Below are 27,998 nucleotides of genomic sequence, written 5' to 3' on the forward strand. Positions count from 1 at the left end.
ATGGTAACGCATGTCTTGCGATGCCGTACAGGATCCTCTGATCCGTCGCCCATGAATTATGGAAGTTTTTGTTTCTCTGGGGTGTGTGCCATCGTTCTTTTTTGTGCGGTTTTATGTAGTGCCTGGAAATGGCTATATGCCGGGAAGGTACTATGTGTCTGGGTGGTGCCGTATGCTCCTGGTCTGGTTGGGTCCCTGCCAACCGGGCTTTGGTCACCTTCACTTCTATAGTCCCTCCTTCCCGAGGTTTCTGGGTCCGGTCTTCCTATTTTGATGCCCTCTGACAACGACAAGTTTTTAATGCCAGATAATGTCGCTTCGAAAATAGTGGCGATTTCCTTGTGCAGGTCTCGTACCGCCTCCTCTCCTTGTTCGGAAAATTCTGATTGGGTGCTTTGTGATTCGGTTTCGGAGTCTTCTTCACTTGACGTCAAGTGTGGGGCCTGGTCGGCGAGATCCTCCTCCGCTACGTCTGGAAGTGGCAGGTTCCTGGTGACCTCGGTCAACTCCTTCCACGTACACGGTTTTTGCCTCTCTCGATTACGACTCCGACTCACACTCCAACTTTTGTTGTGTTTCTCCGGACTCCTTGAGTCAGCAACCTCTCTTAGTCGCCGTCTCCTGTTGACCTGTTCTTTTTTGCGGAGGGATCCTCGTACAGTTCCCTCGTTTACTTCTTCGGTAGCAGTGGTACGTTTGTCTTTGTTCGGCCGTAGGGGCATCAAGTGCCAGAGGTACGGCGCTGACTGGCCTCCCTCTCCTCTTCCTCCCCATGACTCCGTTCCTCGTACTGTCGGAGAACTTGTTGTTGCCGAAGTTCCTTTGCTGTTTCTTCTCTTTGGTTTTGTCGTGCAATCAAGTTTCTGGCAAGTAACCTTGGAATGCTCCCGAGGAGGTCAAAGACGGGGGTGTTGACGGTGAGTTCACCACTTATCGTGCCTTCCGAGACGGCTCCTTCCCGAGCCTCTCGCTGCACGTACTGTGTGACCGACACGTCCCACAACTCTAGCAAGTCCCCCGTCAACTAATCCTCTCGTACCTCTTCCACGGTATTCTCCTCGTATGTGTCGCTGTCCACGACAATTAATTGCTGGTCTAACGACCGGCCCATTAATTGCTTCCGCCTGCCGCCATAGTTATCTCCAGGTTCGTTCAGGCAATGGCGCCAAAATGTTTAGCCCTAAAGGTATAGTGGTGGATAATCAATAACCCAGTAGTACCTGCATATAGTAAGCATTCATAGAACATAATAATTGTACATCATAACACGAATGACAGATGATAATAATCAGACCAGAAAGTTATATCTTTATTCCAATGTCTCCAATTGTCCATACATGATCCCCCCACCGAGGTTCCAACCAAACAATATATAGACCTGACGGTTGGCCAAGTTGCCAACCGTCACCAACTCCCAACTACCCGACGGGAACCTCTCGGCAATAGCAAAACATAAACACACAAAACACACTTATAATTATTATTCGTACTAGCATACGTTTTTACCCTTAACAAACTCAACTTGTTCCGTAATTACTCTATCAATTCTCTATAAACAATGAAAACTGAATTCTCCTGTTTTTTATCAACACAACACTCAAATATTGCTTCTTACGCTTAAAAATCTGCTCTAGATCCCTAATAGTTGCTCAAAGTGCTGTAGTATCCATTTTGGGTCCTTGAATAATTCTTGCCAAGCTGGAAGTGGAAAGCATGTTTGTTTTTTTGTATTCCAATTTGCATTAGTCAGATTCAGAACTATTGATCTCAGAGGTGTGGATTCAAACCTATATAGATTCTACTTTGCAGGTTGTAATGTCCCTTTCTTAACATGTTAAATATGGTGGACCATTAACCTATTCAGTTGGGTTCCCGAAGGCTAATGATTTAGGGTTAGGAGACTTTAGCCTAGAAAATGATTATTTGGGTTTTGACAGTTAAGATGAGCATAATGCCTTTTTCTGGAGTAATTTTGGATGAGTGTCCCTAAATTTTTTGATGCTGCATTTTCTGTGTATGTTTGAATTAGATATGTATTGCTATTTAATGATCTAGGTTGCTGTTACTTTTGAGAAAAAAGTATTTTTTCATATTAGAAATAAAATCCAGAATTTTCAGCTTTATGCATTTCTGAGTTTTGTCATTTTTCTGAGTTGCTAAATTGCTCCAAGTTACTTTATTATCTACACTTTGTTTATCATTTCAAAACCATTGCAATAGACCAAAGAAACAAAAAAATCAAAGACAAAACAGGGCAGCATATTACACAATTTCATATCTGACCTTCAAGGTGTGGGTTGACCTTGATGTCTTTGTTGCTTATCTTTTTTAAAATTCAACATACTGATCATACTGAGATTTTGCTTGATCATTATGTATCATTTGTCTACTGTTTTGAAGAAGGATTTGTAAATTTGATTGTCTGAGATCCAAGAATTTCTGGTTTTATGTAAGGATACTTATATGTATTTCTGCCTTTTATTGGTAATGTGTTTAGATCTGTTGTTGCTTTATTTTTCATGGGCCGGTTTGAGGTTTTTAAACATGTTGATCCTAAATGTTATTTTGGATGTAAAACTGAAATTTTATTTCTTTATACAGAAGACAATGTATAGACTTGAGCAGAAGAGATTGCAGATAAACTTATAGGCTTCATTTCCAATTGTATTTGGGTGCATGACAACTAAGGTTCTCTAAGAAAATGCCTGGCCAATTACATGTGGAATCCAAAGTGTATTGGAATACTGCATAGGAAATAAGGATGGATTGTATCAGGCTTAGCCCATTCCTAACTGTCCATGGGAACACATAAGCATGGATTTTGTGTTGGGACTACCCAAAATTCAAAGAGGGCCTGATAGTGTGTTTTTTGTTGTTGATAGATTTAGCAAAATGGCTGATTTTATACCATGCAAGTGTGCAAATGATGCATCCAATATTGCTGGCATATTTTTCAAAGACGTGGTCAGAATTCATGGATTGCCATTGTCTATTGTTTCAGACAAAGATGCAAAGTTTGTAGGCCACTTTTGGAGAACTCTTTGGAAGAAGTTGGGTACCAACTTGACCTTTAGTTTGCCTACTATCCACAAACAGATGGGCAAACTGAAGTGGTCAATAGGTCTCTTGGAAATTTGCTTAGGTATCTCACAAAAGAACATGCGCAACAATGGTACTTGGTTCTTCTACAGGCCGAATATGCATACAATGATTTCATCAATAGAAGCATTGGTAAAAGTCCATTTGAGGTGTTTTATGGCATGGAACCTAGAGGTGTGTTTGAACTTAGAGATTTGAGTGACAAGGAGAGAAGAAGTGCTGAAGGAGAGGGGTTTGCCATAGCCATGAAGGATATACATGATCAGGTTAGAGATAATCTCAAAAGGAGCGTGGAGAAGTACAAAAAGCATGCCAATTTAAAGAAAAGAGATCTTCTATTCAAAGTGGGGGATTCGGTAATGGCTCATCTAAGGAAGGAAAGACTCCCCAAAGGGAGGTATACAAAGCTTGAGATGAAGAAGATCGGGTCATGTAGGGTGGTCCATAAATTTGGTGCGAATGCCTATGAAATAGAACTTCGTCTTGGAGTGGCTGTCTCACCCATTTTTAATGTTGCTGACCTTTATCCTTTCAAAGGATCTTTTATTGCAGGTGAAGATGAAGGTTTATCAGAAGATCCAGTTGAAGATTGGGTCAAGGATCCACCCCCAATTGAACCATTGAAACTTGAAGCCATCTTGGACAATAAGGAGGTAAAGCGAACAAGGCATAAGGTGTACAATGACTACCTTGTGAAGTGGCAAGACTTTCCTCATGAAGATGCCACATGGATGACAGAGGACATCAAGAAACATGGAGCTACAGTCCAGGATCTGATCGCAAGAGGGACTTGAGGTTCTTGTTCCCTCGGAAGTATGGTGCAGGAGCACCTAGTGCATTGAGGCCTCCATGAGGCCACTTTGACATATTTGCTGTGTTATGGTGTTGTGGTCTTGGAGTAAGGTCAAGTTGTCAAGCAACTTTCTTGTAAATGTGGTCCTAATGGACATTTTATGGTTTTTGATTGGTTGTTGAAGTTTGAAGATCAAGCAATAAAATAAGCTCTATTTTCCTGCATTTTCCCCTTTTCTGTGACAATGCAGCAAACTGTACGGCCACATACGGTCATTTGATGTTGCAAAAACTCACATGGTTGGATAGGGGCTGAATCTACTTTCCTTTGCAGGTGGTTTGGTCCGATTTCATCAAGATTTATAGATTTTATAGCCATTTTACTGAAAACTGTTTGAAAACCCTAGGTTTGAGGGTTTGTGCATAAAAATCATGAATTTTGGCCCATTTTACTGTTGAAAACCTCTCAAACTTGGTGGAATGGAGGGTTTTGGAGTGATTTCAATGTTTTTGGTGTTTGTAGGGCAGGTGGATGGAGTTTGGTTGGGATTTGTTGATGCCTAGCCTAATATCCTCATGTATTAGGCTTAGAAAAGTGATAGGTTGAAGGAGGGTTTTGTGAAATGGTGGTTGGATGATCATCCAAATTTGTAAAAACTGCATATTCAGACCCTGGGAGGCTTGTTAGAAGCCCTGGAGTGGAGGTTGGAAGTTTGGAGTGAAAGAACCACATAGTTGCCTTGGGAAGTAGGCCTAATTAGGCCTTCACATAGTTGCCTTGGGAAGCAGGCCTAATTAGGCCTAGTTGCAGCATTACCAGTCAATTATTGAGGGTTATAATCCGAAACAACCCTATCTCACTTTGAGATCTGTATTATAAGGGCGAAAAGGGTACTCCAAACTGGCTTTACATTTCAAATATCAGTTATGTATCAAAAGTTATGGCCAAAAAGGTCAATTTGCTGCACTTTTAGGCCTAGTCCACCACGTAGCATTCAAGATTTGAGCCCTATGTTCTGAAGCAATCCTCTCTCTTTCCTTGATATGTTCTTAAATGTCCAAAAGGGTATCCAAAAGTGGTTTCATTTTGTTGATATGAGACCTGGTGTGAGAATCATGGTTTGTTGACCTCTTCAGGAGGGCTACTAGGCTGAGGCCTAATTGTGAAGGAAAGAGGATGAATCCATGCTCCTAGGGAATAAATAGGTGTTTAATTGTGTTGGAAACAAGTCTTTGATCCTCTGGTTTGCATCACTTTGGTCCCTTGGATTGGTGAGATGACAGTCTAGTTTTGGGCTTCGTGATTGGTAGTGCTGCTCCCTCTGGTAGGGTTTCTACGCTGTCTAAAGTTCGAACAACTTGTCGGTGGATCTTTTGGTTCAAGAAGCTTCTCAAACTGTTTGCCTCCTAAGAATTTCTTTACAAACACCGTTATCAGTGAAAATTTGCGTTAAGTGTCAACTATGTGCAATAATCAGTAGCTTCATAAAACTCTAGCTCAAACTAGTTGAACTACACAAGTTGATGTTAGACACTTTGAAGCAGTATTTGGAAGATGAAATTTACATATATGCTTGTGCTTGAGGATTCCTCATTCTAGAGTTTGGTTCCTTAAGGGACAAGGAGTTAGTGAAAAATAAATTGAATGAATGATTCAATAATTGGACAATTACATTGAACGATATACACACATATATATAGAGGTTACAAGACGATGTTCTATAATTAGAACATAACGTTAAAGTAAAAGACTAAAGTAAAAAGAAAAAGCTAAATGCTAAATAAAGCTTAAAAGCTAAATGACCATTAAACAAGAAACTAAATATAGGTGACTAAAATATAATTAAATATTCTAATAGTTAGTTCTAAACTAGACATGGATGGTTACGAAGCATGAAAAATACCTGGTATAGTATGCAATAAACTTTAGTTTCACAAAACTCTAGCTTAAACTATTCAAATTATACGACTAGATGTTAGACACTTGAAAGCAGTTTTGGAAGATGAAATTTACATATATGTTTGTGCTGGAGGATTTCTCATTCTAGAATTTAATTTGTTATGGGAAAAGGAGTTATTTCAAATATTTATTTCTTGAGATTCAAGGGATGATCATCTTTGCATCAAACCTTGGTCTTTGATGTTTGATCAATGAATGCATTCCTTTTCTTATATGTTAGACTTCCATATTTCCTATGTACAATAGTGGGAATATTCAAAGCTAATTGGCATTGGAAATGCTTCAGGGAATTTCATTGCATCTCAGACTGGTAATTGAATGTGTAGTACTTATGAATAGTTTTGCATAGGAATGGATATCTCTAAGGGGCTTTTAGAGGAAATCTCTCTCAAATTTGGTGATAGATGTTAGAGAGAGAAAAAGTTGATTATGAAAAGGTAGCCTTTAGATGCAAATGCTGTTTTCAGAGGGGCAGCTTGCTTCCGAATGCCCCAGATTAATTTCCGAGAAGACTTTCAAATTCCTAGAAGGAAAGCAAGATGGCTCCCTTGAAATCAACTTGGTGTGTAGGGGCAACAACACAACAAAATCTGATTGTGTTTGATAGGGAGGTGATTGAAAATTATCAACACATCCCTTCTTCTTAGGAAATTTATATCGAGTGTCCATGTATTGGTGCATATTCTTCTAGTTTGACATCTAAAGGAAAGACTTTGGAATAACCTATGGTTTCAAAGTGATGCAGGAGCATCCCTGGTTTATAGCAATCTTGCGTCAACCAAAAACATTTTTCCTTTCTATTTTGCTTTCTGTTTGTAGTTTCAGTTTTCCTTTCTGTGTGTCTTGATTTTGATTCACCGGATCCTGTGGAGTTGGATTCTACTTGAAGACTTGATCATCTTTCTTGTTTCCAGGCTGCATCGCATTTGGATCATATTCCGGCAAGATATCCTTGACAGTGTCCTGTTACCGGTTGACAGTTCTTGTTACCGGTTGGCTAGACCTATTTTGGTGACCCATCGGAACCCCTTCCGAAGCTTGCGGAGCCTTGGGTGTTGATTCCAATGTTCCTTGGCATGTGGCCGACCTTTTCCTGCGATCTACGTTTCATCCTTTGGATTTTCCGAAGGAATCTCTTGGCGGAGGCCGACCTTGTTATTTTACATGTTAGGTCTTGTTCTTCGGGTTTTGATCCCTTTTGGGCTGACTGGATCCTTTGGATTGATATATATATATAATTGTAATTGCACACTTGAATGTAATTAAGGGAGAGAATTTGATGAATACTAAGAGGGAGGGGGTGAATTAGTATACCCAAAATCCTTACCAAACACTTAAGCAATTTTACTGCAGACCGGTATAGCCCTTTAAACAGCAAACCGGTTAATACACAAACAAGCCAAATAGCAAATAAAGCATTCACCTACAATAACACAATCAACATAACACAAGATATTTTGACTTGGAAACCCAAATGGGAAAAACCAGGGTGAGTAAAACTCACAAGTCTACTATTTGCAGAATAGCAACCAGACCGGTTAAGGCCTTACAATGTTCTTCACCAAAACAGATCCTATTAGGAATCCTGATCTCTGTTAGGAGATGAGTCCTGTTAAAGGATTTCAGATCCACAATTGTGAACCACCTTGTTAGAGGATTTAGAACAGGCTTAATTGAGCCTACTCGGTTAAGGGTTTTTGACTTGTCGAAGAGATTAGTAATCAACAAGTAAGTGATCTACAAAGTAGCACAAAATGTTTAGTTAGATCCTTGATTGCTCTTTGTTAATGCATTGCAGCATTACTTTAGTCTTCTGTCGTTCGCACGTTCAATCTCTGTCGCAAGATACTTTTTGCAAAGACCTAATCTTCTTACACACAAAACCCTAGACATGATGTCCTCATATAGGAATCTGATTTCATGTCGGTCCAATGAGATTACAATTTCCTAGGTACAATGCATCTAGACACAATTGTAACACGACACAGAATCACCGCATCGGTGTCGGTGGATGATAACTTATCACACTTTACAAGTTTGCCGGTTAACAAAACAAAGTATATCGATTACCGGTTTACAAACAAAGACTGGTAAATTGGAACATAGTGTTCCGTTCTTAAAAAGATTGGTTGCCACTTGGGGTCCTCGTACCGCTTGAGGTCCTCGGTCATTCTTTGACCAGTAAGCTCCTTTTGCAAACACCAATAGTCTTCTACATACAAAGACTATGCATACATTGGCATATAATACCGGTTTGAGCAATACATCACATACTACCAGTTGAGAATAACTCATACAACAAATAAGTGTGTGTCCATCAATGACAATCACAACTAAGTACAAACATCATCAAAATGCCAACAATCTCCCCCTTTGGCATTGATGGCAACACTTAGGAAAATTTGACATCTAAGTACTTACAAAACAAAAATGATGCCATAATCAAAATTAATCCCCCTAAGCATATATGCTACTCCCTTTGCCAAAATTACAAGCATTTACTACTTCCATTTGCATGAAATTTTCGTTCAATACCACTCCCCCTTTGCCAATAATGACAAAGCAATGCAAACATGCCGCAGAGATTTACCAAAATTGTATTGCATAACATGAAAACAGAGTATATGTTTATGACAATAATGGGTAAAACTTCTGAAAAATGGATTTAAAGTCTTTGAGAAATTCCTGCATGTCTGTAGACCAAGTATCTAGGAGTGAGGCAGCAATTTCACTCTGAGTCTTCATTTGGAATGCTAAGTCCTCCATGGCATCCATAGTGCTAAATTCCTGAGTGACAATAATGGCTTCCATTTTCAGAAAGCACTTCTGAAGAATCTGCAACTTAGGTAACAAAAGCAACTAAAGCTCCTTCATATTTTGAGTCCGCTTGCAGATCTCTGAATCAATCTTGGCAATTTGTTGCCTGTGAGTTTGTATAGTTTGCCCATACACTGTGAAGGAATCATATGGCACTTTGAAGGTCTCCATATACTGCTTTAACTCCAATTGGAGTTGACCTTTCTTCTTCATAGCATCATCACAAAATAGATTGGGCTGGCAGATTTTGCTCAAAAGTTTATGTCCTTCAGCCGTTGCCAGACTGATATCTTCTCTCTGATGGATCAGCTTGGCTCTGTCTTCATCAATTTGCTTCACCAATACAACTTTTAGTGCCTTTTCATGCTTTTTCTCTGCAGTAGCCTGGGCAACATCTTCCAATGATTGCACTTGATCACCCACTATTGTGCATAGAAGCTTCAATTGGGCCAGTGAGGAATCGGTACTGGGAAGATCAGTATCGGGGACCAAGTTTGAAAGAGTATCAACAACAAATTGAATAACATCTTTTTCTTTCTTCTTTCTTAGTTCCTCCAATCTTTCTTTAGCAAGTTGAATACTTCTAAGTAGATTATTTTCATCTTCAGATTCAGTAAGACAGGCAAGAGTCAATTCACTGTGACCGGTGGGATCAACCTGTTTAGCTTGAACTTGATCACCGGTTGCCTTTGGAATCTTGAAAGTCTGTCCTCCTTCCTTTGCTTTGATCTCCTCTTGTCTCTTCTTCCTGCTCTTCTTTCTCCTTCTTAGCTTCCTCTTTCTCAACTTTCTCCTTATTTGCTCTCTCCTTCGCTTTCTCCTTCTCAATGTTCTCACTAGGTGATTCTTGAATATCTAGTGCAATATCCTCCAGTTTAGCGCCTTCAACATCTAATGCATCCACATCGATAGGATCATTTTGCTCAGCTTCTCTTTCTCCCTGATTATTGAAGGCTTCATCCGGTTTTGATTTTGATAGGTCAATCACTTGCTCAGCCTGTAGATTTGCTTCAGATACCTTTTTCATTTGGATAGCTTCTTGAGCCCGCAGATGAGTGTCCTTTTCTACTTCAAAGATTTTACCTCCAAGTAATTGAAGTCTTCTCTTTTTGATGAAAAAGGTGCCTTTGTACCGATCAAGAATCTCAAATAATTCAGAATTGGAAGCATCTGGAAAATATTGAGCAAAAATTTGCTCCTTAATTGCTTGCTCCTTTTCAATGGCAATGCGCCATTTATTGTCCAAAGAATTATACAAAGAATTAGAAACTATAAGTTTAATGTCGGTTGGAGACCGATCATTATCAGATAAATACTTAATGAGTTCTTGCTCTACCTCCTACTTTTCAGTATCGTTAAAATCATCAAAATAATCTTTTAGATCATCAAGAACTTTCCTTCTAATATTCTTTATAGTCCTTTGACAATGTGTCATAGGCTTGTAAGAAGCAATGTCTATATTTACCAGTGCAGGGGTTATAGGTACATTACCGGTTAGCTTGGTCTTCTTACCCGATTGCCTCATCTTCTTCATTTCATCTTTCGATTCAATGTCTTCTGAATCCTGTGCTCCATTCTTGGTTTTCCTCTTCCTCTCAAATACCTTTGGCAGAATAGCCTCCGGTTTCTTCTTGGCTTGGTCACTTTTGGACTAGCAATAGATGTAACCGGTGCCGATGCCGATGGCACAACTTTCTTCTTCTTCTGTTTCGGTACTTCAGTAGGATTAACCCTCTCAGAGTAGGTATTGATCCTCTTCTTCTTTGGATCAAGCAGTGAAGCAAGTAGGGGAGAGGCATACCCAATGAGTATATCGTTCACCAGTTCATAGCCCATAGGCTCAACTTCCTCTTTTCTTGGCTCTACTGCTTCCATTATGCAATGATCCACTTGGATCGTGAAACAAATATCGTCTTCATACTTCTTAACTAGGTCACTTGATAGCCTTGTTCTCTGGTTCATCTTCAATCTAGACTCATCAAAATACCTGTTCAGAGTCTTCGGATAAGTAGATCCCACTGCTTGTAGACTCTCCTTGATTTGTCTTGTAACCGGTAGGTCACTTGACCATTGAACATCACCAACTCCCGGAAAATACCCTTGAAAGTAGAAAAACAACCCGACAAGTAGTTGACCGAACATGAACCTTAGTGCCTTGTCCTCTTTGATGGATTTCAAATTCTCCATGAGTTGTTTTTGCATGCAAGTATACAAGTCGTACTCTGCATATTCCTTGATCATTCGATAAGCGGCATGCATCGCAGCTGTAAGAACAAACTTCATCCTGTTGGCATAGAATACGCTATACCCGATCACCATGCACACATACTTCACCAAGTCATCTCTTATGTTGTTGACAGTCATTGCCCGCTTGTCGCTCACAGAACCAGTGAGCTTTGCCACTTTGGCTTTTGTGATCTTACGAAGAACAAGGACTTCTCCAATATTGCAGAAACCGATCATGACATGGATTGCCTCCGGTGTGATTTCATGGGTTCGCTCAAGATACATATTGTCACCATGAACCCTACTAAGAATAATTCTTATATGATCTTCTGTGAATTCCTCGAGAAAATATACTGCATTGTGAAAATTCTTCTTCTCGATCACGCTGTACTCCAGTTTAATCTTCTTATCTTCTCCATAGAACAAACTCAATTGGGAGTGAATCACTAGAGACCCTAGGTCTTCCAGTCTGCAATCAATGTAACCAAAAACATCCCCTTCGACAATGACTCTGATGGGAATTTGAGATAGGGCATTGTAATTCAACTTCTTCCTAAGAGATTTGGATGACTACTTAGGTGTGGAAGAACTAGAAGAGACTTTGGATGAAGAAGCCATGTCTAAATAATTCCGAATGATAAAAGTGATTCAATGAAAAATACCTTTTCACTCTGAACTAGGATTCGCCGATGTCGAGCACAACGTACTTCTCCAAAAGCTTGCTTTACCACTCTGACCTCCACTCTGGATAGCTTGAAATGACTGCTGGGTCTTGCACAAGATTTCTTTCTGGATTTCTTCGAATGCAAGATTGACCGCTTTTGTTGCACTGCTCAAGTTAGAAAAATGCTTCTTTGAAAATAGGTAAATAAAAATGACTACAAGAGTCACCTTTATACATGCTGCTACCTACCATAATAAATGCATCACCGATAGGGTACAAAACCTAATTTTACCTTTTACCGCTTCATTTCTTCTGTCGGTTGATAGATAACCAATACCGATATACTCCGGGGGTCCAAAACATTGTTACTGATATGTTCCCCCTTAAGCTTTTCGAAGCTCAATTTGCCGATTCTTGTGGCTTCTCTTCAAACTTCTTTTTCTAAATTTTATTCATATCTACCCGAGTGGTTTCAACATCGACCTTTCCTTTACCTTCTGGGTCGACCGGTTGTCTTCCGGTGGATTCTGTCTCAGTTTGCATGATTTGGCAAGAGGTCTCGGTTTGTGACAATGATAGTATACCTTACCAGGTGCTCTCCATGGTCCAGTGTTCACATTTCCATTCTTTCTCCTACATGTTGCAGCAGTGTGACCGCTACTACGACAAATCACACAGGTTGCACTCCAACCGTTTGTCGCTCCATAACCATTTGATCAGTGGTCATAGGTTCTATACCGGTTTGGGTTCCGGTTCATAAGAGATTCTTGGACAACTCCTTTTGGTCTTGGTGCATAACCTCCAGGGTTGTTCATAACTGATCTGCACTCAAAAGATTTATGCCCAAACTTGTTGCATACATAACAATGACCATTAAATCTACCAGTTCTAGCCTTGTGGTCATACACATTGTTTTGCATTTAAGGGAAATTATTATAAGTCTTGCTCCTACATACATTGGCAGTATGTCCTTCCTTATGACAGTTAAAGCATACAGGTTTGAACTTTGACTTACCTTTGCTTTTGCTTCTGTTCTCAAGTACCGGTTGCTCTTTTGGTGCATCAATCTTGGTTCTAGAGGATTCACCTTCCTCATATGCAGAGAAACCAAGTCCAGTGGTATCCCTTGATGGCTTCATTGATTCCAGCTTTTGGTCCAATTTTGCAGAGCTCCGGTTGAAGTTTGCAAGTATCTCCTTCGTCTCAGCAAGTTCTTTGGAAAGAGCTTCATTGGTCTTCATTAGGGTTTCATTCTGAGAAATAGCTGCATTGAGTTCTGCTTGCATTTCTTCTTTCTCTTCCTTACCCTCTTGCAGATAAGCAGTAATGGTACCAATTTCATGATTAAACTTAAAGATCTCGTGCTCCTTGTCCTTCACTAGATCCTTAGCTTTTTTTCGGATTTCCAGTTCCCGACTCATCCTAATGGTTAGTGCTTCCAGCTCCCTCCTCAGATTAGTTTTGGACTCATTTAGTTTTTCCACTTCTTCGACTAGGGCATCCATGTCTGCTTCATCAGAAGAGTTGTTTTCAGTAGTTTCCAGCATTTGCTCAGTAAGTTCTCTTCTTTTGGCTAAAGAGGCTTTATACTTGACCTTAAGTATATCATAGGCTCTCTCAGATTCAGCCAGATGGTGAGTGAGTTCCCTCATGCTGTATTCCCCCATATCTCCTTTCAAGCAGTTAGACTTAAAGAAAGGTTGGCTCTGATACCAATTGATGAATACTAAGAGGGGGGGTGAATTAGTATACCCAAAATCCTTACCAAACACTTCAGCAATTTTACTGCAGATCGGTATAGCCCTTTAAACAACAAACCGGTTAATACTCAAACAAGCCAAATAGAAAATAATGAATTCACCCACAATAACACAATCACCATAACACAAGATATTTTGACGTGGAAACCCAAATGGGAAAAACCACGGTGAATAAAACTCACAAGTCTACTATCTGCAGAATAGCAACCAGACCGGTTAAGGCCTTACAATGTTCTTCACTAGAACAGATTCTGTTAGGAATCTTGATCTCTGTTAGGAGATAAGTCCTGTTAAAGAGTACCCTGTTAAAGGATTTTAGATCCACAACTGTGAAGCACCTTGTTAGAGGATTTAGATCAGGCTTAACTGAGCCTACCCGGCTAAGGGTTTCTGACTTGTCGAATAGATTAGTAATCAACAAGTAAGTGATCTACAAAGTAGCACAAAATGCTTAGTTAGATCCTTGATTGCTCTTTGTTAATGCATTGCAGCATTACTTCAGTCTTCTGTCCTTCGCACGTTCAATCTTTGTCGCTAGATACTTTTTGCAAAGACCTAATCTTCTTACACACAAAACCCTAGACATGATGTCCTCATATAGGAATCTGATTTCATGTCGGTCCAATGAGATTAGATTACAATTTCCTAGGTACAATGCATCTAGACACAATTGTGACACGGCACAGAATCACCGCATCGGTGTCGGTGGATGATAACTCATCACACTTTACAAGTTTGCCGGTTAACAAAACAAAGTATACCGATTACCGATTTACAAACAAAGACTGGTAAACTGGAACATAGTGTTCCGATCTTAAAAAGATTGGCTGCCGCTTGGGGACCTCGTACCGCTTAAGGTCCTCGGTCATGCTTTGACCGGTAAGCTCCTTTTGCAAACAAAGACTATGTATACATTGGCATATAATACCAGTCTGAGCAATACATCACATACTACCAGTTGAGAATAATTGATACAACAAATAAGTGTGTGTCCATCAATGACAATCACAACTAAGTACAAACATCATTAAAATGCCAACAGAATCAAATAGCTAGACTATGCATAGAAGATAGATCTCACGATTCAAGGTCCTGGTTGTGACCTATTCTGTATGTTCTACTACGCTTGTGAGCCGGTATGCTAGAATCCGGTTGTTACCGGTTGGATGTAATCAATTTTCATGAATTAAAACAATATGTTCTGTATTACCTCCATCATATCTTTGTGTTTCCATTGTGTTACTCTTGCTGACTTGTTCGGATTGATCTCTTTGAGGTCCCTCCTCACCAGTGACTGCTTCACAAAGTGTGGTCCAAATTTTGCTTTAGGTTTTGATGTAACTTTTGATTGAAGTAGAAAGAAGAAACTTTGAAGTAGCTCATGGCTTTAGATGGTGTTTTGACTAAGCAATATGTTGATAAAATTGCAGAAATTTGATCAAAGTGGTTTGGTTTTTTACTTCCCATGATATCAAAGTAGATCCCAAAAAGAAAATGATACCTAAAATAGACTTCCTCTTAGCGACAAAATTTGCATAGTTTGTAATGGTGTATTTTAGGCAAATATTTTTTTTGTCTTTTCATCATCCAAGCCATATTTTATTGTGCCACAGATAAAAAACAAATAGAAAATTCACAAAACTTGTGAGTCAAAAACCGCATTGAGTTGCTTGTCAAAAAATGCATTGATAAATACTTGTCAATAAATTGCTAAAATTTATGATTTTTTCATTAAAAACTCGCCTAAATGAGTGTAAATTCATTATTGTCGTCTAATGTTAAAAACTATATTATTTTTTGTATTTCGGGCATGTGTTTGGAAACAATTAGTAGTGATTTATGGCACACGAAGCTAGGGGCATTATAAGAGTTGTGTTGTGACCTTTTCACACATCACCCCATTGCAAACAGGGATCCCCTTTTCCCAATTTCTGCATTTTGTTAGTTTAAGGTTTTTGGTAGTTAGGCAGCAATTTTGAGTTTCAATGCCTGAGTCTCATTTTGATCTGATCATGCCCCGAGGTCTTCAAGGTGGTAGTCAATAGGATCAAGTGTTAGAAAATATTAAATTGTCTAGAGTGAATTTTGCCTAGGTTTTTTTTTGAGGTTGCAACTTGCTTTAAGTTTGAGCATAAATATGTTTAAGTGTTGCAAATTGGTGTGAATTTTGTGCTAGAGCATTAAAGGTCTGTATTGGAGCTGTTTTTCCACTCCTAGGAGGTTCAAAAGTGCACAAAGTCCCGATGGACTTCAGATTTTGACCTCTCATCAAGTTAAAATAGTGAAAGTTCCGATGTGAAAAGATAAAATTTGACAAGTTTGGGCTTTTACAAAGTGAAACACATCATAGTCCAAATGGAAAACACTTTTCCCCCATGAAATTAAGGCATAATAATGATCTGTCCCAATGGGAGGCATTTTTCCATTGAGTTTCAAGTGTTTTTGGGAAAATCCCAATGCATTTGGATTCTCCACTCTATTTGTCCCGATGGGAGTTGTTTTTCCACTGAGTTTCATGTGTTTTTGGGAAAATCCCAACGCATCTGGATTCTCCACTGTGTTTGTTTTGATGGAGGTCGTTTTTCCAGCAAGCCTTCAAAAGCAAAAATGTACAAGGATAGTGTGTTCAAATTGGTCACGTTTTTCTACTAGGAGACAAATAGCCAAGTTAAGTGCAAAGATGTGTCCAGATGGAGTTCAATTCGCCACCAGACTCGAAAATGAGTGTGACAAAGTGAAGTGTGGACAAATTTATATTGTCTCGATGAAGTGCATTTTTCTATTGAAGGTAAAATGATGATAAAGTGACATGTCTAGATGGACTTTGAATTTCCCTTGGAGACTATGCTGATGGAGTGGATAAGTTTTAATGAGATTTTGGGTGTCCAGATTGGCCACGTTTTTCCATAGGACGTGTTTTTACATGAAATAATGAATTTTGAGTGTCAAGATGGCCATCGATTTTTTCCCTGAAGCCATTTTGGGAATGTAAAGTGAGTGAAATGATGAAACTAAGTTGTCCCGATAAGGGTCGATTTTCCCTTTTAAGGTTTTATATGGCGAATAAAGATGAATTTAAGTGCAATTATTTATCTAGATGGGGTTTGATTTTCCCTCAGGTGGCTGGAATTGAATTCAAATATAATTTCAAATGACAAGTGTGCCCAAATGTTATTAATTTTGCCTTACACTGAAATTTAATGATCAAGTGAAATGAATTTTATATTAAAGTGTGGAATCCCTATGCGAATTATTTTTCCATAGGGCTGATATGGGAGGAAGTTTTATCCCACATTGCTTGTGTGTTGTATTCTCAAGGCAAAAACACGAATAAAGGGACCCAGCCAGCACTTAAATAATATTATAATGCCATTGATGTGACAATTTGAAGGCTGTTGGAGGAGCACCATTGCTGGTTGAGGGTTCAAATTTGCCCAAGTGTGGAGTTGTGCCATTGTTGGAGAGGATTTCCAAGTATTTTGTGACCCCATTGATGATTAAGGCGACTTTGTTTGTGTGGCGTCATCATTGTGGGGGCTGTGATTTTGATTGCGCTACCTTTTGGGGCAGACTTGTGACATTTGTGTGTGGCGTCATTTCTCGTCAAGGGGTGATTTCATTCAAATCTGTGTTTGGCGCCATTGCTGGGTGTGTTTGTGACACCATAGAGGGTGTGATATTGCTGGTCTACATCTGAGACGTCATTCTCAGGCACCACTGATGCAGTGTTGATTCATTTTCAGTCCATGTTTGCTGGTCCAAACTTCATTCTCAGCCATCATTTGTTCAAGACGATTTTATGCGAGGGAGCTATGCCATGTTTTGAGTGTTCCCAATCATTGGGGTTGTGTTTTCAGAGGCATTTTCAGACCTAAAGAGGGTGTATTTGGACACTATCTTCAGAAAATCAGACCTAATACACAATTTTACCATTCATTATCAGTCATTTTCTGAGCATGAGCAAGTATGTTCAGACCTGGATGCACATTGAGCTTCAAATACTTCACTTTCCGAGTATTCACAGGGTGTCCTCAAACTGAAATATTGTGATCAGACTTGAATCAAGTCTGAAGATCAGGTTTACAAGGAGGTGGTATGCTTCATTTCAATCAAAATTCGTTTCATTTTCAGAATTTGTATTCCTTATCATTGAAAATTCTGATTTTGAGCCTATAAATGTGACAAGATCATTAAAATCAGAACTTAGGAAATTCTGAAAATTAGTTATTAGAGATATTTTCACCATGATATTAACTTTCGGCTTCGTACAGGTGCCATGTCTAAGGCGGGGATGTTGGCAAGGAAGAACCAATTGAAGATCGTAGAAGAGGGCTTCTATCCGGAGTCGCAGATATCATCCTGATAGAAGAAGGTCGCGGACATGGACATGGAGTACCTGGACATGAAGCAGATGAGGCGGAGAATGTTTGGAACAAAGATTCATCTTCCTTCCACTTTGTCGGCTAATATCATGAAGAGTGAAATTTACTACGCAACTGGCTTTCCACCGTCCATTCGATGTAGTGAGCTAGTAATTGAGTGCGCAAAGCATTATGATCCGTTAACTAGAATGATCAAATCACCTAAGGGGACAATGCGTGTACCTGGCTGAGGAATCCATTGGGGAAGTTTTTGCAATCCCTAAATGTATGGATATGCTGGAAATAACCAAGGAAGACTCCCAAGCAAAATTTGACAGAAAAGTGGAAGCATGTATGACGGTTATTAACAGTGAGTGGGTCCTTGAGACAAGGCGTCACCACTCCAAGTTACCCAAGAGGCTCTTAAGTTCAAACTTCAAAGAGGAGTGCAGTGACTTGTTATTTTTGCTCAACGAAGTCATGGGAGCACCTCAAGGAGTGCTATTTGAGAATTGGATGTACTATTTTATTGAAGAGATATCAAAAGGAATGGTGATCAACTGGGTGAAAATCGTAAGTGATAACCTTGATATCCAGTTGAGAGGTTTGGAATAGACGAGGATGTTCTATATGACTTCCTATCTTGTATACATACTTGCCAGATATGTTGTGTACAAAGGATTAATATGCAAGGGTGAAGTTGGGAAAAGGTGAGGATAGTTGAGAATTCGAGGACTAGCAATCTAATGCACACAAGGTTTGAAAGATATAACTACTTCAATGTAGGATGACACATTTCTAAGAATTAAATAGCTAAGTTGCATTCATAGCTAGAACTAGATGAATGAATAACTTAAAAAGTTAAATACAAAGCTTGATGTTATTGTCTAGTTCCAAGCTAATGAAATCACAAACATAATATAGCAATTACAAGCAGAACAATTTGTATGATATTTCAGTTGCATAAGGATTGTGTCAAGTATCATTAAGAATTTATGTGCTCAAAGAACTTAATTTATAAGCTACCTTTAATACCCAATTTTTAGGACTTAAGATAATAATTAATTAAACTAAAATAAATGTTTTAAAGTGCAAAGTTTATAGCTTCGGGAAATTAATAATGAAGAGCTTGAAAGCAAAAACTATTCTAAAGAAAGGATAAATAGAAACTAACTAAAGCAATCCAAAAAAATTTAGTTTACACTATTTATTTTGCTATATTATGTTTTTGTCTTAAGTGATTTAAAATAAGTGTTTTAAATCACAAATTTTTAAATCTTCTGACAGCAAGAAATGAATAACTTGAAATCAAAAAGTTATTCGAAAGCAAGGATAAAAATAGAAACTAACTAAAGCAATCCAAAAATATTCTATTTTACAATATTTATTTTGCTATATTATGTTTTTTTCTTTAGTGATTTAATATAAATGTTTTCAAGTGCAAACATTTAAAGCTTTTGAAAACAGGAAATGAAGAAGCTGAAAGCGAAAACTATTTTGAAGAAAGGATAAGTAAAAACTATTTTAAACAATTAAAAAATATTTTAGTTTACAATATTTATCTCTCTATATTATGTTATTTGCTTTAGTGATGTGTGTGTGTGTGTGTGTGTGTGAGAGTGAGAGAGAGAGAGAGAGAGAGAGTCTACACTATTCGAAATTGCAACTTTTACATCCAAACAGTGTTTGTATCAGTCCAATTCATTTACGTTTGAGATTTCAAAGTGGAAGACAATACAAGAGTGATATAGAATTCAATGAGCAAGCAGAAGAAGTTCAGAGCTGCAAATATGGAAATGATATAGTTTACTATTCCAAGTTATAAGGGCAATTCTGAAGCAATTGCTTTCCATGTGTGATGTCCCAAAATTTTTGGTGAAATGAATTAATCAAATTAATTATTCTAAAGTTGTCCAAATCAGAGTTCCGTGACTCGCGGTGAGTCATGCGAGTCAGCGGGCCGGGTGACCTCTGCCGGGTCACGGTGACCTTGACCCTGACTCGGACGGGTTAGGGGGCGTGACTTGCCCGAGTCAGCGAGTCACTCCCTGACTCGTCGAGTCCGCGGGTCGTGACTCGACCAACGTCACTTAAAAAAGTGCAGTCAAAAAAACAGAAAAAACATAACATTTTTTAATGATTTTTTTTTGCCATTTCCCTTTCTTATAACCCTAAAAAGGATTGGCCAAGTAGACAGAGAGGCTGAGGTTGTGGCTATGGCAGAGGAGGATAGAGCACGATCAGGCACAACACCTATGGCTACTCAGACTGGCACATCACAGGCAAAGACTATGGCTACTCAGTCATCTAGGGCCTACCTTCGACGCCTTTCTAGGAGGCAGATAGATGAGGTTGAGCTAGAGCCTGAGCCATGGACTTGTTTTTGTTTACAGTTTACAGTTACATATATGTTTGGGAATATTTGAAGTCATGGATTTTATATACATTGGACAACATTTATAACTCTATATATCTATGTTTTCTAATTCCTTCAGCTACAATTTACATTTCTATGCATGTGATGCATGTATGTGATAAAATTAGCTTCTATTTGATGATGTTATAGCGTCTTTAAGCTTAATTCAATAATGGGTGTATGAAACAAGTTTTAAATCGCTAAAAATCTCTAAATTTCGAGGGTTTTCTTATTTTGCCGAGTCGTTGCCGAGTCATTGCCGAGTTCGAGCCAAGTCACGAGCCGAGTCAGAGCCCAGTCCGAGTCTGGGAAGTTTGGTCCAAATAAATAAAATATTAAAAGGATGATTTTATTTAATTTAATTTAATTTAATTGAAAATGACTTAAATAAAATTAATATTATAAAAGTTACTTTATTTAATAAAATTCTATGACTTATTCTAGAAGCTACATCATGAGGTGGAAAATGGAAAATTCTAGAAGGCTCATCAAATTGTTATAAAAGGACGGGTTTGCAATGTATTTGACATGCTTATGGATTTTGGATTTGATGAATTGTTTGATTCTTTGCATTAGCTGAATCTCTGAGGATGCAAACCTTCAGCAGATTGATAGAAGGGCTGGATGAAATCCTAGTTCTTCTCCTTGGGAGTGGATTCATGACGGAGTCTACATCTACAGCCAATTTGTGAAGTCTTCTTTCGAAGAGAAATTTGCAGAAAGAAGATATTCTTTGGTTGAGGTATTTTATATCTTTATATGGAGTGGAGAAATAAGATTATTCTGTTCTGATTATTATTCCAATTGAGTTGTGGCTTTGATGAATATGGCCGACATGAATATAAAGACAAACTCAGTCTTGCGTGAGGGAAAGAATGTTTTCTGGAGGAGCTTTGGGTTTGTTTAGTGCCGCTGAGTTCTTATTGAGTGCCTTTGTTTGCTTGCGTTGCTTAATTCATTCTAGCGATTAAGTCATTGAGAAATTATTGTCTCTTATCGAAAAAGACAGAACAAAGGACAAATTCTGCTGGAACATTAATCTAGGGGGATCGCAGCATTATGTGTAGGAAATAAAGTATCTACAGCCTTTAAGGAAGAGTTTAATTTTTTTAGGACTCTCTATATATGATTGATCTGCTTTTAGAGAAGTTTGGTGAATATTTTAATTGTAAATGTTTTCAGTTGCTAAGCCGTACCACTACATGTGATTAGTTACAAAATAGTTCCTGGGAGACGAGGACTGACATGCTTGCAGCTGGTATGACATATAAGACAAAAAACAGTTTCTTATTGGTCTCCTTTACCAGCTTTGTGGAGTTTGTTTAATACCAACTCTACCTAACCTCCTCTTCACGCTTAATTTGGAACTATTCAAGTACAACAGCTATTCAAGTACAACATTTATTCAAAAACTGTTATGTAAGGCTTATAATTAAAGAACATGCCAAATAATAAAAACTTTGTTTTGATGTTCCATGTATTAGGTTGGAGGATAATTCTCATTGATCGTTTTCCTGTGCAGATCTTTGGATAATGAGAGATCTTTGTATAAAGAGTTGGTCCATGAACGGGATGACTACAGAACCAATGTAATGGACCTTTTACTTGAATCTTGAAAATATCCAATTTCACCTTTTTTTTTCTTTATTTTAAATTTTCAATAGTATTTATATCAAACTTTAATACTAAAACTTTTGCACTGCTTAGATGGAAAGGCTTCAGACAGAGCTTGAAAAGAAGATGGAGGCTATTCACCAGCTCAACTTGAAATTTGAAAATGAAAAAACTTTTCTTAAAAATGTAAGTTTATATTGTTAATCATTTTTCATATGCATGGATTGCTGCATACAGAAAACATTTTCTTTTGACCTTCGTCTCATTAAATGGATGATCATAGACTTTCTTTTTATGCCTTATAATAATTTCTATTTTTGATATTAATTCATTAGCTTATGGTTGCAATTCACACTAAGGCATACGTTTTCTTGAAATGGGTTAATGTAAATGAGTCAATGACAATTAATGAAATATGGTTTGATATAAATTGACTGGAAACCATGCACAGCTGATATCCAAAAAATCATGACATAATTGGATATACTGCAGAAACACTGCTGATATAAAAATATGTTTGGTTTATCCATATTGATTGTGTGATAGTTATCCCTAAACCCCTAAACTTTTTGAAAATTATATATGTTTTTTGAAAAATTAGACACAAAAAATTAGTAAGGGGTATAGACAGTTTTTATCATTGTTACACGACTCAGACTTGACAGATTGATTTTTGATTTTGATTTTGATTTCATATTTAGATTTGGCTAAGAGTTGACAATTGAGAAACCATTAAATATAGAGATTTAAAAAAATAAAGTTTTTCTCATGCACCATTGAGTAAATAAGCTTAAAAAACATAGTAAACTAATCAAATAGAAGCTACTTTGATTTTACATATGCAAGTATACATTGATCAATGAGTAAAAAAGTGGATTTCAGCCGAAAGAAACAACTTTAAAAAAAAATATATTCTGTCAAGTATTATAGGTATAGAAAATTCATGGATTATGAAACTATGGAATGAAAAGAAAATATCAAAAGTACAACTATGGTTGAAAGGGCTTTGCATCACATGATTCAATATTTATAGCTGTGCAGTAAGTTATGGGCGAACCTATGTTACTTGGGGATGTGTTGCCAGCAAAAATGGGGCTGTCCCCACTTGGAAATGTCCCTGGCACACTAGGACGGGTTTGTCAATTCCCTTGCACTTTGCTATTCTGTATGAAGCAGATCAGCACTGCTTGTTATTTAATTTGAATTTATAAAGTTGCAATATTTCCTGACTTTTGAAATATAAAAACATTTGGAGACAAACAGTAGTTCCTATTGAGTCATATAACTTCAATTTTTGTTCCAAATAGTTTATAAGTCTTCATTGGCTCTATAATTTACAAAATATGGGCATGCATGTCTTTCACAGTAAATTATGCTTCAACTTTTCAACTGTCTTTGTGAAATTTATGGTTAATTTAAAAGAGCTGGTAAAAGAATGCATTAGCCATTATCATCAAAATCTGCATATTATTTGAGATGACATGAAGTACCTTGGAGGCAATAAGTGATAGGGTGGTACACTATTATGAGTTGTTATATGGCTTTGATTGTATCAGAAAATAATAAATTCGAAGTAAATAAATTCTGATATGTACTGTATGTCTCCAAATGTTTTTATATTCCAAAAGTCTGGAAATATGCGAAAATAAATTAAGAAGAAGATAAGAATTCAATTGAGATTTTCGTTTCACAGAAAGTCACAAAGAAATTAAGTTTTAACAAAATTTAATTTGTAAAGACCCCAGCTGACACACACAAAAAATTTCACCTTTTCCTGGTTTGTAATTTAGCAAGTTTGAAGTGTTTCTTTGTATATTTCAGATTGAGTGAGGGGATGGATGTTGCAGGGTCTTGTGACTCATAATAAAGATACTTGCAGTGATTGAACAATATAAAAAACACAACTGAATAACAACTTGAACTGGCAATGACTTGAAGTAAAATTATGGAGAAAGCCTTGAGCATATTTGTTATTCAACAGTCACAGAAATTTAATATATATAACATTGAATCTCTGACCTCAGAATTTTGTTCAATAGATTGTAAACACAAAGATTCTTTGTGCAACAGATAGCTACATCCTGGTGAAGAAGAATGCTCCACTCATAGGTAAGATTCGCTGATGGCAGCAGAGCTTAATTGATATCTGAGGTATGCCATAGCAAATTCATACACCCAGCTGAAGCAGGTATAACTGTAGTAAGTCCATGCCCTGGCTCACACAATGTTTTCCAATGCACAACAAGGGATATATGTGTAATGAATAGGCATCCAGCAGCAATCAACGCCCCATTTCTATAACTCTCCAAATAGCAGCAATAAATGCCACATCCTACTCATGTTCTTGTAACTTGCCCTGACTCCCTTATGACCAACTAAATGCTGTTTGACCTTCCAACCAACCCTTACACACTAGAAAGGAGCTCAAATAGCTCGTGAGCAACAAATATAAGCTCTACGAAGGGCAATGAAGAGGATGTGACTTGTAGGGAAGGCCAAACGGCTCCACAAAGACAATATAAGACTCCAAAGTGGCCCTAATCCTTATGACATGGACATCAACACTTCCTTCGACCCCGAAAGACCAGGCAAATAGCTTCAGTGATGGCAGAAAGGAGCATGTCCAACAATGTTTACCTTGCAACAAATCTCTCACACAATCCAACCCTGAGGTCCTGATGCAAACTGTCTCACATTTGATGCTCTGCTTGCACACTTGGGAACTCTTGCTCTGATACCACTGATGTAGGGTGCTCCTGTATCTTACTACAAAAATCAAATGCAACTCAGAAATGCAAAGAAATGGAAGTTGAATCTGCAAAATAGGCCTCTTATTTACTATTTGAATGCTTTTTAAATTGAGCTATTATAAAGAAAATCTGATATTACATTGTATTGCAGCCTCATAGGCATACATGGCAGTCTAAAATCTGATACAAATTTGATTTAAAATAAGTCACAGGCAAACAATTTTCTTCTTTGTTCAAAGACAAATTTCTTCTTCCCCTCAAACTTCTAAAAAATCTGAAAATGGGAATCCTCAAATTAATGTTGAAACTTATCTTTTAACCACCATAGGTACCAAAAATCCTATTTGGTATCCTTTCCAAAAGTCATGCCCAAACAAGAGAAAGGCATCTTCCCATCTTAGAAATTTCCTTCAAAGCTTTTGAATGCTTTGTCAACTCCAGTCAATAGGACTCCAAAATAGAAACTGTCCAATAACTCATTCTTGGTGCCTATTTGAACAACTATCTTTAGGAGTGAATTTTTAAGTCGTCACAAGTTGTAATTCCTATTCACCAAGGTTTTCTATTGCACTAAAAGATTGACCCGTTAACACTTGATAGAAACACCAGAGGTAAACAAACCACGAGAGGTGGTTAAGCCATGTCGTGAATCTCCAAGGGATTCGAACTCGTGACCTAAGCTTTGATGAAATTTGTTAGCCAAGGTTTGTCGTTATGCCAAAAGATTGATCTATTAATGCCTAATACAAACACCAAAGATAAACAAACGACGGGAGGTGGTTAAGCCATGTTGCAAATCCCCAAGGGTAGTGCTGAACAACCAAGGGGATGAAGGGCACACACTTCCAACAACCCCTTTTTTCCAAGTCCAAAAAGGAATATTCCAAATTTGAATCTTCCATCCACCATGGATGCTCCTGCATCATCAAGGAATGGCAAGAGCAATGTTAAATGAGTCCAAGCTATCTGACACTTTGTAGAGAGAAAGGTTTCATACGGTAGTCTATATTTTTAACCCAACACAAATCAGGATGATCAACAAGAAAACCCCTTATGAACTTTCGAAGGGAATGCCTGCATCGTGAAGTATTTCAAGCTCTTCGGAAGCAAGTGCTATAGAAAAAAGACGATGAAGATTTGGGAAAGTTTGATTCTAGGCATTCTTGGATATTTCACAAAGAGTAAAACTTACAAATGCTGTAAAAAATGATTGCCCAAAGTTATTGAAAGTGCAAATGTAAAAGTTGATGAAGAAAGGCATCAAAAGGAAATGGCTCAAGAAGTTGATCATCAAGAAGAAGAATGTTGCAAAGAAGAAGAAGTAGAGGTAGAAATTGAAAATAAAGAAGTTGAGCAAAGAGAACCAAAGACACTATCAAGGTAACCATCCAAGACTACAGCCAAATTTGTTTAAAAGCATCATCCATAAGACTTGATCATTGGGGACAAAGTTAAAAAAATTCAGACAAGGAGACTTGCTGGTACATCAAAACATGCAAATCTATGCTTATTCTGCAAAATAGAACTAAAGAAATTTACAGAAGCGAATGAAGACAAGGATTGGATAAAGGCTACGGAAGACGAATTGGATCAAATCTAGAATAGTGAAACTTGGAAACTTGTGTTGGAATCATCTGCTGTTGTGCCAAAGGCTCAAACTATCAATGCCCGATACAAACACCAGATTTAATTTGACTCATGAGAGGCGGTTTAGTGATGTCACGAGTCCCCAAGGATGTGCTGATCAGCAAGTCAACTTGTGCCAAGATTTAGGGATAAGAATGTGATTGGCACCAAGTGGGTATTTAGGGAGAAGCTAAATGAGGATGGAGAAATTGTTGTAGACCATGCAAGATTAGTTTTCTAACATGCATAAATTTGACTGAAGCATTTATACAAAATATAACTTAGAAAAACAAAATTAGCCGTTACAATATAACCATTAGCATGATCAATTTCAAACTTAACATAAAAGGAAGAGATTTTTTTTTTAACAAAAGATAACAATAACTGGAAGTAATTACATTGAACTAAATCAAACATATACGTAAAATAAGGAAATAAACAACATTGCATTAAATGAAAGAGAGAGAGGGTTTAGAGAGTACATTTCATTTGATGCTAACATTCTGAACTTCATAACTTTATCAAGATACCTATGAGGAGGAAAGGTATCATTAGGGCACTTTTCCGCGTAACCACAGACTATCTAGTCCCCCATGCCATATCCAACTGGATTGGCCCAACCCTTCGCAAGGAGTTAACAGGAAGTGGAACTCAATGCCATTTGAGACTTGGTGTTAAGACCTACACACATTAGTCGGTCATACACTAAGGGTAACTCCCTACTAGTATGACTGGTCTGACTAGAGGTGTATCTGGTACTAATGATCAGATGAATTTATGCATTACGCAACACCACCTTGGCCAAGGTTTTTACATTGCAAGCACAAATTAACGCGCTATTAATGATCACACCCTTCTCGGCATGGATTAAGGTCAGATGAGATCGATTGAACTCATATAGGATCTATTACCATATGTATGTTTAAATTCTCATTTGTTATCAACTCTAGTACTTTTAAAGTTATTGTTTATTTCTCTTCATTAAAGATTGTAATGATTTGTGATGGTTCAACTAAATCCTTGGCATGGGAAAATAGGGGGCATAAGAACCGCCAGTTGTACATCCAACTAATAAGTATGGAATATAAGCTTTGCCTGACGCGACTTTGTTGTCCTAGGCATCTTGAGAGTAATCTCTCAATGGTGATGCTAGCTACATCGAAAGTACAACGGTGCCCTTCTACTCTCTTTCTTCCTAAGCTAGGGTATTAGTTAATTTCATTAACTAGCGATGTTAATCTCAATTAGAAAGATTGCCTGATACTGTTGTTTAATGTATTTCAGTCTTAGATAAATTTGGAATGCTCATTTAAGAGGTAAGGAATCTTCTTATTCAGGTCAAAGGAAGAGCACCCTTCCTTATCTGTGAGGTAAGGTTATAAATAATTACTAGTTCACCCTGTTGTTTATAAGTTGATAACTATGCTGATATATACTTACCAGTGCATGTTAATGTACATGTACAAATACTTTTACATACACGTTAAGTATAACCAGTTATAAACCATATTGGTATATACTTACCGGTACATGTCAATGTACATGCACAAGTATACACTTGTACCCGCACCTTCACATGTACATTAAGTATTTTTAGATGCCTCAGATTTAGAGTTTAATTTACTTAAAACAAACTTAATGACTGCCCTTATTTGAGGGTTTTTAAATAAATTAACTCAAATTCCAAGAAGACTGCTGCTACAGTTTAAAGATTACAACAGTGAGTATATTTTTACATCCAAGCCTAGATATAAAAGCTGAGCCAAAAGTTTTATTATGAAACCCAGATAATTATAGATTATCCACAAATTTTATGAAGGAAACGGAGGTTCAGCTGTTCAAGAAGAAACTAGCAGCAGCTATAACAGAAATTAGGATATAAATTCCTTTTTATTTTGCAAAATATTCAAACC

General features: G+C 37.7%; 1 protein-coding gene across 1 annotated transcript in view; it reads left to right on the forward strand.

The window, feature by feature from the left end:
- Positions 1-27,998, forward strand: part of LOC131047348 (tRNA wybutosine-synthesizing protein 2/3/4) — a 179,480-nt gene that overhangs the window by 112,651 nt on the left and 38,831 nt on the right. The window contains exons 13-14 of the mRNA XM_057981225.2: positions 21,618-21,684; positions 21,803-21,895. Coding sequence (XP_057837208.2) covers positions 21,618-21,684; positions 21,803-21,895 — 160 coding nt within the window. The remainder of the gene's footprint in view (positions 1-21,617; positions 21,685-21,802; positions 21,896-27,998) is intronic.

This window comes from Cryptomeria japonica, chromosome 10 (assembly GCF_030272615.1).
Source record: "Cryptomeria japonica chromosome 10, Sugi_1.0, whole genome shotgun sequence".
Lineage (NCBI taxonomy): Eukaryota > Viridiplantae > Streptophyta > Pinopsida > Cupressales > Cupressaceae > Cryptomeria > Cryptomeria japonica.